This window comes from Prunus persica, chromosome G2, assembly GCF_000346465.2.
Source record: "Prunus persica cultivar Lovell chromosome G2, Prunus_persica_NCBIv2, whole genome shotgun sequence".
NCBI classification, from domain to species: Eukaryota; Viridiplantae; Streptophyta; class Magnoliopsida; order Rosales; family Rosaceae; genus Prunus; species Prunus persica.
Window position 1 is genome coordinate 21,440,667 of NC_034010.1, and position 14,247 is coordinate 21,454,913.

Genomic DNA, 14,247 nt, shown 5'->3' on the forward strand with positions numbered 1-14,247 from the left:
TAGAGAAGTATAGACAATCCTTTCAAACTAGGGATATGTTTACGTTATGGGGCATTTTGCAGCTTTTAAGGGTGTATCCCGGTAGATTGCCTGACTTGGAACTCATGTTTAACTGTGGTGATCAGCCCGTCATCCCATCAAAGGACTTTAGGGGCCCGAATGCTAGCCCACCACCGTTGTTTCGATACTGCTCGGATGAGGGGAGCTTGGATATTGTGTTCCCAGATTGGTCTTTTTGGGGCTGGTAAATATTTGCTTCTGTCTTATACATGTTCTGTTTGCATGTGAAATGCCCTTTGTTTTTGTTTCTTTGTTTACTTTAGAAATCATGTGTTACATATGTTCTATCAATTCCCAATTTCTTGCCCATTTGAAAAAGCAAAGAAGCCCATAAATTGTTTGTATGAGATGTGTGGCCTAAAACTCTATTCATCTCCACCAACTTTGGCCCAAACATTTGAATTGGGTGACCAAAAAAAAAAAAGAAGAAGAGATTTTAGAGGAGAAATTAATTTTATTAATGAAATTTGTAGATGGGCTAATTTTAATTTTGGTAGGGTTGAGACCAATATAAAACCATGGAGAAGTCTATTGCAAAGCATAAAAGAAGGCAATAAAAGAACAAAGTGGGAAGACAGGGTGCCCTATGCTTACTGGAAAGGTAACTCAAATGTGGCTCGAACCAGAATAGACCTTCTCAAATGCAATGTCTCAGACAAAAATGACTGGAACACACGCCTATATATTCAGGTGCATCAACTTCTCTAACTATTATTATGTATAAAATGCAATCTTTTTATGTATTCATTTGTGCAACGTTTTGATCTTCTATTTCCAGAATTGGGTGCAAGAATCTAAACAAGGGTACAAGGATTCAAACCTAGAAAACCAGTGCAAGCACAGGTAGTTTTTGCAATTTTTTTTGTTTTTGTTTTTGAAATTACATTTTACAAATTTAAAATTTCCTTTGTTTTCTTTGTTTATGTATAGAGATTTGGTTTTACAGGTACAAAATTTATATAGAAGGACGGGCATGGTCTGTAAGTGAAAAATACATCATGGCATGTGATTCTATGACCTTGTATGTAAGGCCTCGCTATCACGATTTCTTCATTAGAGGCATGGAGCCATTGCAGCACTTTTGGCCTATTAGGGACAACAGCAAGTGCACTTCTCTCAAGTTTGCTGTGGAATGGGGCAATAATCACAAAGACAAGGTTAGAACTTCAGCCGTATGCTGATTTTTTTTTTTTTGGTTGAAAGTGTGACATATTATGTTGTTAGATTGTGAATTTCAATCGCACATTCAAATGATTACCATTTGGTATATCGTGAATATGGCAGGCGAAGGCGATTGGGGAGGCTGCGAGCAACTTCATACAAGAAGATCTAAAGATGGACTATGTGTATGATTACATGTTTCATGTGCTAAATGAATATGCAAAGCTCTTGAAATTCAAACCAACTATACCTCCCAATGCAATGGAACTGTGCTCAGAAAAAATGGCATGCCCTGCAACTGGTACATGTAAGAAGTTCATGGTAGAGTCTATGGTGGGGTCTCCAAGTGATGAACTCCCATGCACTCTGCCTCCTCCGTATGATCCTCTGGCTCTCCACGATTTTCTTGAGAGAAAGGCTAACTCAACTAGGCAAGTGGAAGCTTGGGAAAATGAGTATTGGCAAAGTATTGAAAAAAAGCAATAGGAGCTTCTTTTTTTTCCATGGGTTCCATAGGCCATGACTTATAATTTTATATGTCCTAGACTGGAAAGAAGAGATCTGAACACAAGAATTCAAAGCTTGCTACAAACTCAATGTCTTTCTACTGGTAAATATCAACTCTGATGGTTTGTTTCAATGTATTTCATAAGTTTTACATCAAGAATTTTTCAAAGCTGTACAAGAATATTTAGAGTGCCCGCCCTTTTATGATTTCCAAGCTCATCTCACTAGGGTATGTTGCCTGCAACTCCACTTGAATCCCATCCAACTCCCTCTTGAATCTGTCCTTGGAGCTTGCATATATTTGTAATAAATTACATTTTCTTACTTTTTTTTTGTTGTTGAGAAATTCACTATTATACTCAATATAAGGACTTAAATTATAAAAAAATCATACATAAAATGGACTTTAGAAACACACCCAAAACCCATTTACAACATAACTAAGAGGCTTCGAACTTCCTATAAATTACAAAATTGCCATTAATTTCATAAAACAAGCCTAACCCCAAAACAGTCAGGCATCAAAGTAATTTAATAATCAAAATTAAATTCAATATGGCCAGCTGTCATTTTTTGGGATTTGTTTATAGAAATTAAATAGTATAGAGTTTATTTATGTCACTAGTGCTAAAAATGGGTATAACTAAATATTTTTTTTCTTCATTTTTTAATGAATAATGCTACTCTTACCATATTTGTATACTACATTTTCATACCACCTTATGTGGCAGATAAAGTGGATAACCACATCAATTAAAAAATATCAATAAATCATAAAAGAAAATAAAATGTTAAATTAATTTTAATTTAATAGATATCAACTATAATAATGTGGGGGACTTTCATTTCATGTTGCCTTTGTTCCCAAGGTAGGAGAGACTTTACACCTCATAATTCACTTTCTATTAATTTAAAATTTAATCAGCCCTTACCAGTACCAATCAATCTATTTAATCTAGAATCAAGATCTTACTGTTATAAAAGTCTTGAAATGGAGCCCACACATACTGTTCATTACTGTACATTACTGTTCATCACTGTTCATTTGACGGCTTTGATACTGTTCATTACTGTTCATCTGGCGGCTTTGATAGAGTTTGTCTGTCACGGGTGAACAGTGATGAATAGTGATGAATAGTGATTATTTCAGCCTATAAATAAGAAGAGAAACGGAAAGAAGAAGAAGAAGAAAAAAGGAGAAAGGAAGAGAAGGAAGAAAGAGGAAAGAGAGAGCAGAGAGAAATTCTCCTAGAGAGAAAATTCAGTGAGCCACATATATTGTAAACACTAAACTTGTAGCTCTATCCTTTTACATAGTGGAAAAGTTACTGCTGCTGCTCTCCGAGGACGTAGGCATAGCCGAACCTCGTTAAATGCTGTGTCTCATCTACTTTACGTGCAGCTCAGAATTATCGCACATATCCCAGGTTATTTTTATAACACGTTATCAGCACGATAGTCTCTCCTTTTATTTCTGAAATTTTTCAACTAACACTTTACTTTATGTAATTATTAACCATTAACAAAAATGGACCCTTGGTAATACTAAACATATTATCAGTGGGAGACCGTTACTAATACTAACACTTTACTTTATGTAATTACTAACCATTAACAAAAATGGACCCTTGGTAATACTAAACATATTATCAGTGGGAGACCGTTACTAATACTAACACTTTACTTTATGAATTTATTTTACCGCACATTTACATTTATTTTAAAGGGTGGTGCGGGTTTATCGTCCACGCCTTTGCTTTTATTTAAATGTATGGAGTAGAATTAGTGCCCATACAAGCACACTTACTTTACCGCACATTTAAGGTATGGTGCGGAATTAACGTCCATACAGCAAGCAATTTAATTCATGATTTTATTTTTATCATCAATTAATATACCTGAATAATGAAATTCCTATTAATAAGTGGCTTAATATCTCAGATCTCGAACCTAAAATTTTGGACAGCAAATTCATGACACTTTATCATCAATTAATATACCTGAATAATGAAATTCCTATTAATAAGTGGCTTAATGTTCCAGATCTCGAGCCTAAAGTTTCAGATGGCAAATTTGGCAAAACTGGAGTTTGCTGCCTTGGACCTTTCCGGGGACAACTTTTTATCATGGGTCCTGGATGCCAAAATTCATCTACGAGCCAATGGCCTCGGACAAACAATTGTAGATGAGAATGATGCTTCGCCTGAAGAGAATGCGAAGGCCATGATCTTTCTTCGCCGCCACATCCATGAAGCGCTGAAAAGCGAATATGTGGTGGTTGATGAACCGTTGGTTCTGTGGAAAGCTCTAGGTGAAAGATACGATCACCAGAAGACGATGACTCTCCCAAGAGCTAGATACGAATGGACCCACTTGAGATTTCAAGATTACAAGTCAGTGTCCGAGTATAACTCTGCTATGCATAGAATTACCTCATTAATGAGGCTATGTGGGGAAAATATATCTGAGGAGGATATGCTCGAAAAAACTCTGAGCACTTTTCATGCTTCAAATGTCCTCCTTCAACAGCAATACAGACATAGCGGTTTCAAGAGATACTCGGAACTTGTATCTTGCCTCTTGTTAGCTGAGCAGAATAATGAGCTCTTATTAAAGAATCACCAATCTCGCCCAACGGGCTCAGCACCACTTCCTGAAATAAATGCTGCATCTCAGGAAGTGAATGCCACTTCATCTCGTGGTAATATCCATAAACGTGGGCGATGGGGCAAGCGTGGCCACTGGCAAGGAAGTAGAAAAAATCATGGCGCTCGTTTAGAGGGTTTAGGACCAAGGAGTGGTCCATCCACGAATGGCAAATATGCATCCCGTAATAAGGGAAAGGCACAGATGAGTCATGTGCCTAGAAATGTTGAAAGCCCTTGCCACAGATGTGGAGCAAAGGGACATTGGGTGCGCACTTGTCGTACGCCCAGGCATTTGGCGGATCTCTATCAAGCTTCACTTAAGAACAGGAAAGTGGAGATAAATTACATTGATCATGCTCCGCCAGCCACAGATGGCTCATCAGAAATATCACGTCAGCAAAACAAGACGCATCTAGATGTTTCTGATTTTGTTACTAAAAGAGGGAATGAAGGTTATGAGTCCGAATTAGATTAAATCCCTTAATGTACTATTTGTATTAGCTGTACTATTTGTATTAGCTGAAGGGTTGTTTAAATTTCAATCCAATAAAAGTTGTAATGTTGTCTTCTTTTTGATCCCAGCTTATTTTACTTATTTGGTGGCATGGATGTAAATTATGGATGCCCTCAAAACAAAGGCTATAGCAGAGATATTTGTCTCGCAGACAGCGCAACTACTCATACGATCCTTCAAGATCGGAAGTATTTCTCAAAATTAATGCTTACAAAAGCAAAGGTAACAACCATATCAGGTCCTGCAAATCTGATTGAAGGTTTAGGAAGAGCCCAAATTATGTTACCAAATGGAACAATACTGTCCATTCCAGATGCTTTGTATTCATCTAACTCCAGAAGGAATCTGTTGAGTTTCAAAGATATACGTTTGAATGGCTACCATGTTGAAACAAAGATAGAGGAAAACATGGAATATCTTTGTATTACCTCCAGTGATACCCAAAAGCGTATACTGGAGAAGCTTTGTGAGCTCTCATCAGGGTTGTATTACACAACCATACGGACAATTGAGGCACATAGTGTCATGGACCAAGAGTCCACTGGCTCAAATGCTTTTAAGCTTTGGCATGACAGGTTGGGTCATCCTGGATCCACCATGATGCGCAGGATCATCACCAACTCTAAAGGACATCCCTTATTAACTAAACACATTATGTTATCAAGTGACATCTTTTGCCAAGCTTGTTCACAAGGGAAGTTGGTGATCAGACCATCACAACCAAAGGTTGATGTTGAGTCTCCATCATTTTTGCAAAGAATTCAAGGGGACATTTGTGGACCTATTCACCCCCCATGTGGACCATTTCGGTACTTTATGGTCTTGGTGGACGCATCTACCCGATGGTCACATGTTTGTCTTTTATCTACTCGGAACATGGCATTTGCTAGGCTTTTGGCTCAGATAATTAAATTACGAGCTCAATTCCCAGATTATCCCATTAAGTCAATCAGACTCGATAATGCTGGTGAATTTACATCTCAGACTTTTGATGACTACTGCATGTCACTAGGCATAGATATTGAACATCCTGTTCCCCATGTGCATACTCAAAATGGCTTGGCAGAAGCTTTAATTAAACGCCTTCAATTGATAGCACGCACTTTGCTAATGAAAACAAAGTTGCCAGTTTCTGCTTGGGGATATGCCATTTTACATGCAGCATCACTTGTGCGATTAAGGCCCGTTGCCAACAATCAATGTTCTCCCATACAACTCGTATTAGGAAATCAACCAAACATTTCACATTTAAGAATTTTTGGGTGTACAGTATATGTGCCCATTGCACCACCACAACGTACTAAGATGGGCCCTCAACGCAGATTGGGAATTTATGTTGGTTTTGATTCACCATCTATCATCAAATACTTAGAACCCCTGACGGGTGATATTTTTACCGCACGATTTGCGGATTGTGATTTTGATGAGACAATCTTCCCACCATTAGGGGGAGAAAAATCTGTGTCTAAAGAACAAGGCAAACTCATTCCTGAAAAACGATGTGAATTATCATGGAATGTATCCACATTGTCTCATCTCGATCCTCATACTGCTCAATGCGAAAACGAAGTAAGAAGGATTGTTCACCTCCAAAGTATTGCAAATCAGATGCCAGATGCATTTAATGATGCAGCAAAGGTGACAAAATCTCATATCCCAGCTGCAAATGCACCCGCACGGATTGATGTCCATAATGGACAAAGCAATGTGCCAGCAAATGGTTCATCTGCTGCACGCCTAAAACGTGGCAGACCACTAGGCTCAAAGGATTCAGTTCCTCGAAAGAGGAAGTTGATGGACAAAATGAATCCAAATGAAATAAATAGAGAGCCCACAATTCATAATTCAAATGCCCCTAAAGAGGGACATGTACTTCTTGACAAGGAAAACGTCATTGGTGAGACAAGTGCCCCTAAAGTGGCAACCGTACCTGAAAGTCAAGAAATCTCCATAAATTATACGTCCACTGATGAATTGTGGAGTAGAAATGAGATGATCATCGATGATATATTTGCATTCTCAGTGGCTGCTGAAATCATAAAAGATGATGATATTGAACCACGCTCTATTAATGAATGTACACAGAGGCAAGATTGGCCCAAGTGGAAGGATGCAATCCAGGCAGAATTAAATTCTTTGGAAAAAAGGAGTGTTTTTGGACATATTAGTCCAACTCCACCCAATGTGAACCCTGTAGGTTACAAGTGGGTATTTACAAGAAAGCGCAATGAGAAAAATGAGATCTCAAGGTATAAAGCGCGACTCGTTGCGCAAGGTTTTTCACAAAGGCCTGGAATTGATTATGTGGAAACGTACTCTCCAGTAATGGACACAATTACATTCCGTTACCTAATAAGTTTGGCGGTTTCAGAAAAACTTGAAATGAGACTCATGGATGTTATTACCGCATATTTGTATGGAGAATTGGATACAGATATATACATGAAAGTTCCAGAAGGATTCAGGTTGCCTGAAGCAGCCAGAAACACACCACGGGGCATGTTCTCAGTTAAATTGAGAAGATCATTATATGGGCTAAAATAATCTGGACGAATGTGGTACAATCGTCTCAGTAAGTATTTACTGAAGGAAGGATACACAAATGATCCTGTTTGCCCATGTGTGTTTATTAAGAAATCAAAGTCTGGATTTGCGATAGTGGCAGTATATGTCGACGACATGAATCTAATTGGAACTTCTGCAGAGCTTCAAAAGACTGTTGATTATCTCAAACGTGAGTTTGAGATGAAGGATCTTGGAAAGACAAAATATTGTCTTGGCTTGCAGATTGAGCACAGTGCTAATGGAATTTTGGTGCATCAATCAACTTATACTGAGAAAGTATTGAAACGGTTTGGCATGGATAAAGCCCATCCACTTAGCACTCCAATGGTCGTTCGATCGCTTGACACTAAGAAAGACCCATATCGTCCAAAAGGGAATGATGAAATGGTCCTTGGTCCAGAAGTACCATATCTTAGTGCAATAGGTGCTTTATTGTACCTCGCACAATGTACCAGACCAGACATATCATTCTCAGTAAATCTGTTAGCAAGGTACAGTTCTGCTCCAACAAGGCGACACTGGACCGGCATCAAACATGTTCTACGATACCTTCGTGGGACAACAGACATGGGGTTATTCTATTCCAGTGAATCGACCAACGCCCAGAGTATTATTGGTTATGCTGATGCAGGATATCTCTCTGATCCACATCAAGGACGATCACAGACTGGGTATGTATTTACATGTGGAGGAACTGCGATCGCATGGCGTTCAACAAAACAAACATTAGTGGCCACATCTTCCAATCACTCGGAAATACTTGCCCTCCATGAAGCCAGTCGTGAATGCGTTTGGTTAAGATCGGTAATCCATCACATCCGAAGCACATGTGCCCTACCCTCAACAACAGACACTCCAACAATTCTGAATGAGGACAATGCCGCTTGTATTGCTCAGATTACAGGAGGATATATCAAGGGTGACAGGACCAAACACATATCACCAAAGTTTTTCTATACACATGAGCTCCAGAAGAGTCAAGAAATCAAAGTCAGACAAATCCGCTCAAGTGATAACCTGGCAGATCTCTTCACTAAATCATTGCCGAAATATACATTCCAAAAGTTAGTACATGGCATCGGATTACGACAACTCTGCAAGCAATCAAGTTGGAGCATGCAAAATCAGGGGGAGCATTCAAGAGTCCTCTAACATAGGACATATGCACGTTGTACTCTTTTTCCTTTGCTTAGATTTTCCCACTGGGTTTTTCCAAGCAAGGTTTTAATGAGGCAACCAATCTAGGGTCATGTGGTCTCCAAGGGGGAGTGTTATAAAAGTCTTGAAATGGAGCCCACACATACTGTTCATTACTGTACATTACTGTTCATCACTGTTCATTTGACGGCTTTGATACTGTTCATTCTGTCACGGGTGAACAGTGATGAATAGTGATGAATAGTGATTATTTCAGCCTATAAATAAGAAGAGAAACGGAAAGAAGAAGAAGAAGAGAAACGGAAAGAAGAAGAAGAAGAAAAAAGGAGAAAGGAAGAGAAGGAAGAAAGAGGAAAGAGAGAGCAGAGAGAAATTCTCCTAGAGAGAAAATTCAGTGAGCCACATATATTGTAAACACTAAACTTGTAGCTCTATCCTTTTACATAGTGGAAAAGTTACTGCTGCTGCTCTCCGAGGACGTAGGCATAGCCGAACCTCGTTAAATGCTGTGTCTCATCTACTTTACGTGCAGCTCAGAATTATCGCACATATCCCAGGTTATTTTTATAACACTTACATGATAATGAAACACCATTAGGGGTTAAAAGCACAAGGAAATAGTATTCTCCACTTTCCAACCATTATTGATTTTTGGTAGATGAGCGCTTATTACTACTTGCCTACTTCATGAGACAATTTTGAGTTGCAAGAGGATTGCCAACCCTACAAACAAGAACAAAACCGCTATGAATCTGGACTAAGAGATCCTACATAAGGGTGCAGCTTTTGTACCATTTTTACTGGTTGCTTAGTTGACCACCTTTCTAATACATGTGGGTCCCATATAAGTTAGTAAAAGTGACACAAATAGCATTATTCATACTAAAGAGGGGATCGAGAAGTGCTCAAGTAGGAGGATAAATGATATTTCACTTAACAAGAATTGGAAGTGCTTTTAGCTAACGAAAAAACCCTTAATGAGTAAAAGCGCTTCTCACATAAGCACTTACAAGTGAGCCTATATTCAATACCAACTCTCTTAATCTAGTGATAATTTCTGAATATTAAAATAGGTCTTGAGTTCAAATCTCCCTTCAATCATTTTGTAGTTGGTATCTTTATGCTTGGGTCAGTCTTGTTATGGAAAATGGTGAAATTGGGCTCCTTTCTTTTCTTCTTGGGTACACAAGTTTGGCCCAATTCCCTTCCAAATCCAACCACGTAGTGGTCCGAATGACCCGAAATCGGAGGCGGGAGCCTCTCTTCTCTCACTCACCCCTACCACCACTTTCTGCAGCATGGCGTCGCCGTCCTGCTTCGAAACGCCGTCGTCTGCCCCTTCTTCTTCTTCAAAACTAGAGTGGGGCGAGAAGGTCTCGGACAAGGTGTTCTCACTCTACAACTCTCTTCCCAAGAAAGGCAAGCCTCAGGGTCGCGAAGTCACCGTCTTGGCCGCTTTCCTCGTTTCCTCTCCTTCTCAAGGTCCTACTTTCCTTCTTTCTTTCTTTTCTAAATTTGATTTTCCTGCACTTTCCTGGAAAGCAAACAGTGTTCTTAACACTTTCAATTGTTCAGAATTGGAAGTTGTCGCGTTGGGAACTGGGACCAAATGTCTTGGGAGTTCACTCTTGAGCTCCAACGGTGATGTCGTCAATGATTCCCACGCCGAGATTATAGCTCGAAGATCTTTACTGAGGTTTTTATTTGTTGTTATATATTCATTTCATTAGCAAATTTAATTTGTTTAGCTGCTAATACAAGATTTTAATAAATAAAAAGTTGCTAATTTACGAGTGCTATGCTTCATGTGGCATGAAATGCATCCAAATTAAGTGTGCTTAGCTGAAAAGTACCAATTTTTTTGGTGGGGATTTGCATTTATTACCTATATGTATCTCTGCCTTACATTTTTAGTGTATGGTACTTATTGGTATACTTGGCTTCTCTGGCACTAGGTTCTTCTATGCACAGATTCAGTGTCTTACTCAAGTTTATAGTAAGCAAAGTGATAGCAATGGAAGCACACAAATGCAAAATGGTGATGCCAAAAACTTGCTTTTTGAATTGGACCCTAATGGTGATGGCCAAGGAAAATACAAACTGAGGAAGGGTTTGCAATTACACTTGTACATATCACAACTACCATGTCAGTTCTTGTTCATATCCAAGAAAAGAGAGTCCTTTTTTCTTCGGTTTTTGCCCTCCTTAGATCTTTATATCTATATCAGGACAAACCAAGACTGCAATTATACTTATTCTTCTTTCTTGCAGGTGGGGTTGCATCTCCGAGTTCACTGTTGTCTCCCCCAAAAAACATCTCACCAACAGAACGGGGTTCATCTTTGGACGAGCTTAATGTTTCAATAAATGAAGAGGCTCTGCCAAATACTAATGGTAATGGGATTTTGTACTTGTCCTCTTCTTTGTTCTATATTTGCTAAAAATTTATGTTTCCATTTTTCACCTTAATGTGATGGGTTGAATATTTTTCTAGTGAACGTTGGCAGCTTCTTTTTGAGAAAAGAATCATTACTCTTGACATGATATTTGAGTCATGTAGCATCTGTATGTTACCTTATTTTCAGGTGATGCTTCACAACTAATTGGCTCGGTTCAAAGAAAGCCTGGTCGTGGTGATACGACTTTATCAGTTAGTTGCTCTGACAAGATGGCTCGTTGGAATGTGGTTGGAGTTCAAGGTTTGTCATTTGACCTATCATGTACCCAAGATAGGGCTTCATTCAGCCAATCTTGGATATGGAAACTCTGGTCTAAATACATACCTGGCTTCTTTTGGTCAGGCATCCTTGAATGTTTGATGGTGTACCTAGACTGAGCCAGTTTGACTAATCTTCGTGATTATATTGACCGTACTTGGTTACGTGGGCATTACTAGTTATAAGTTAGTTGATGAGGTCATACATATTCTTATTTCAGGATCTCTGCTTTCATTCTTTCTGCAACCTGTTTACCTTTCTTCCATTACTGTTGGACAGTCGCCTCGCGGCTCTGAAATGGTTCTTGTTGTTGATTGCTTGAAACAAGCGCTGCATGATCGCATTCTACCATTGTCAAATGAGCTAATGAGTCCCTTTCAAGTGAACCAGGTCTGTGAAGTGTGTACTCTGTGATATTGCATTGGAGATGGTTATTATAAATGCATATATTAATGCTACTGGCAGCCACTAATATTGGCAGCTCCAATGCCACCAAGGGAATTTCAGCATTCCGAGACTGCTTTGACCACTTTAACATGCGGGTACTTGTTATTTAATTCTGACAGTTCTACATATAAAGTGACTGTGTATTGTTTGGTTACTACTGATTCCTTAATGCTTTGATTCACAGGTATTCAATTTGTTGGAATAAGGCTGGTTTGCACGAAGTCATTCTTGGAACCACTGGAAGAAAGCAAGGCACTGCTGCCAAAGGAGCACATTATCCGTCTACTGAGTCATCTTTATGCAAGTAGGGTGATAAGTATGCTCCAACTTTTATTTAGAAATGCATTTTATTACAATTTTGTCATATTGTTTTTATTGTTTGACAGAAAGCGGCTGTTGCAGATTTTCTTGTCCCTAAGACATGAATGCCCTGTCAAAATCCCAGTTAATCAGATTTCGTATCGAGAAATCAAGGTAGTCAATATTATAGATACTGATTTTGTAGACAACTTTTGGTCAAATTCTATTTATCTAGCTAATAAGGTAATTTTGGGATTTGGTTTACAATGTGTTGACTAGAGTTCATGACAGTAAATTATGCACCCGCTAAGTTGTGCAAGTGGTTTATATTTTGGAAGTATAAGAGGTCTTTGTGCTTTGATTGACAAAAAATGCTTCAAAACTATGTGTAGGTATTGTGGTTTATGTGTAAATGAAAGCTTTTTCGTTGCATTTTTTTAGTACAAGCAGTGTCTTGTGTAGTATCAAATATCTGTAGATTTAGCTTCTGCTCAATATCTGCTGGTACAAAATTTATGGATTAGTTATGTAACTACTGGTTCTTAATTCACTATCAGCAAGGTGTCAACTGGATATGACTTTTCATCTATTAGCTAATTTCACCTGGTTACCTTATGCAGGAAATGGCGCAGGAATTCAATTTAACCTCAAAAATTCTAAAAAGAAGACCTCCCTTTAGTAATTGGCCTTTGAAACTCCCACATTTTGAGGCATTCTCTGCCATGATATAGTGAGGCCAGTGGATACTCAGAGTGAATACTCTTGTCTGTGCATATTATGATCTTCATTGTGAAATTAATATGGTAATCGAGTAATACTTTGCACTAATTATTTAGAGCTTTTCAGTATATCAATGTGGTTCGACAAGGACAGTTCCTCCAGCTTCAAGGATATAATATAAATGGAAGGGTCTGTGTTGGTCTAACAAGGGAACGTGCATTGCTTCACCTGTCGGCTGTCAATGCTTTAAAACGCACCTTTCAGCATATCATCTCTTCATGAAACAAGCTGGTAGGAGATTCACAGTTAATGTTTCGGTTCAGTTTGCTAACTAGCAGCAGCTGCACGGGTTCTTTGTCTCCAATTATGAGTTCCTAAGGGGGCAAGCAAAGGAAGCAAGGAATTTTGCACACTGCATTAACGTAATCTGTGGCAAGCAGGCCACATGGTTTACTCACATTGAATTCAATGGATTATTTTGCAGGTTACGTACGACTTACTCTGAGCTTCATAAGTCATTTAACTTTGATAATTCGTTGACTTACTATTAAGCAACTAATCCGTCCCACACGGCAATTGTTGTGGCCATGAGCCTAATTTCGTCCTCAACCTATCTAGACTGTACACTGACTGTACAGAAGTTTCACCCATTAGCAATAACTTACAAAAGTGATGTGGGGTCCACTACTAGTTGTGCGTCCCACATGCCGGCGAGTCTGTTTATGGGAGCATCTCACATGTGCTTCTTCATATATAATCACTCCAAAACGAGCTCTTAGTCAGATTGTACGAACCATGAAAGCTTAACTGTAAAAAAGTCGCATTAAAAAGGGTAAAACTCAATCACGTTTTCCCTTCATCTTCTTCATTTCACGTTAGAGAGCAAGCATATTGCATAAACACAGTGATCGATTATTTGAATGGAAGCAAGCAACTGTTACACTACTGTCCTACCAAAATAAATAAATAATTGAGGAAGCAAAGAATGCATGCAACTCATTAGCTCATCACATCGTTTTCCCTTCCCCTTTAAGCAAGCACGTTACAACTCAATCTCATTTCTCTGAAAAATAAATAAATAAAAGCCAGAGAGTCACTAAGTCAAAGTAAACGATGTGATTAATTAGTTTTCTACTTAAACTTCAAATTGTAGTCATTGCACCATGTTTGAGTAAATCGAGTAATTTGTCATGGTAACCATATTTTGACCTTTTAAAAAAATATTATATTTTAAATACATTCAAGTATATGAACACGATTGAGTTTGTCAAAAGAATTAAATTTTCCATTGACTTGGCAATTTTGTATTTAAATGATCAATGACTTTCTTTCTCCCCAAGCTCAAAACTAGTGCAAATTGTCCAAGCAGGTCAACTAAAGCAACCTTACTTAGTGCCTAATCCTTCGACTTGGTTTAAAAAGACTATCGGAAATCTAGAGGAGAAAAATT

General features: G+C 38.5%; 2 protein-coding genes across 5 annotated transcripts; both read left to right on the forward strand.

Moving 5' to 3' along the window:
• Positions 3-9,693, forward strand: LOC18787650 (O-glucosyltransferase rumi homolog; the record flags this gene model as incomplete). The annotated part of the gene is made up of 7 exons (XM_007220463.2): positions 3-244; positions 558-750; positions 839-903; positions 1,007-1,217; positions 1,345-1,687; positions 8,111-8,126; positions 9,687-9,693. Coding segments are annotated over 7 exons (1,077 nt in total), but the record flags the coding sequence as incomplete, so codon positions are not given.
• LOC18787066 (tRNA-specific adenosine deaminase 1) lies at positions 9,827-13,005 on the forward strand. Of its 4 annotated transcripts, none has more exons than XR_002270150.1 (10): positions 9,827-10,095; positions 10,189-10,309; positions 10,569-10,759; positions 10,885-11,007; positions 11,199-11,312; positions 11,551-11,720; positions 11,796-11,872; positions 11,962-12,081; positions 12,180-12,251; positions 12,698-12,807. XR_002270150.1 is itself a non-coding variant. In XM_020556990.1 (10 exons), the coding sequence occupies exons 1-10, from the start codon at positions 9,912-9,914 to the stop codon at positions 12,806-12,808; spliced, it is 1,191 nt and encodes a 396-aa protein (XP_020412579.1). In that variant the 5' UTR covers positions 9,827-9,911; the 3' UTR covers positions 12,809-13,005. The 4 variants fall into 4 exon arrangements, 3 of the variants coding, with proteins under 3 accessions (XP_020412579.1, XP_020412580.1, XP_007218035.1); XM_020556990.1 differs by having other exon boundaries at positions 10,569-10,651; positions 12,164-12,251; positions 12,698-13,005; XM_007217973.2 differs by having other exon boundaries at positions 9,829-10,095; positions 12,164-12,251; positions 12,698-13,005.

Bases quoted from the DNA above. Each gene is read 5' to 3' on its own strand.
- LOC18787066 (XM_007217973.2), top strand. From the start codon at position 9,912: ATGGCGTCGCCGTCCTGCTTCGAAACGCCGTCGTCTGCCCCTTCTTCT. The intron at 11,721-11,795 runs GTCTGTGAAGTG...TGCTACTGGCAG, and splicing joins GTCCCTTTCAAGTGAACCAG to CCACTAATATTGGCAGCTCC. The intron at 12,252-12,697 runs GTAGTCAATATT...TACCTTATGCAG, and splicing joins TTTCGTATCGAGAAATCAAG to GAAATGGCGCAGGAATTCAA.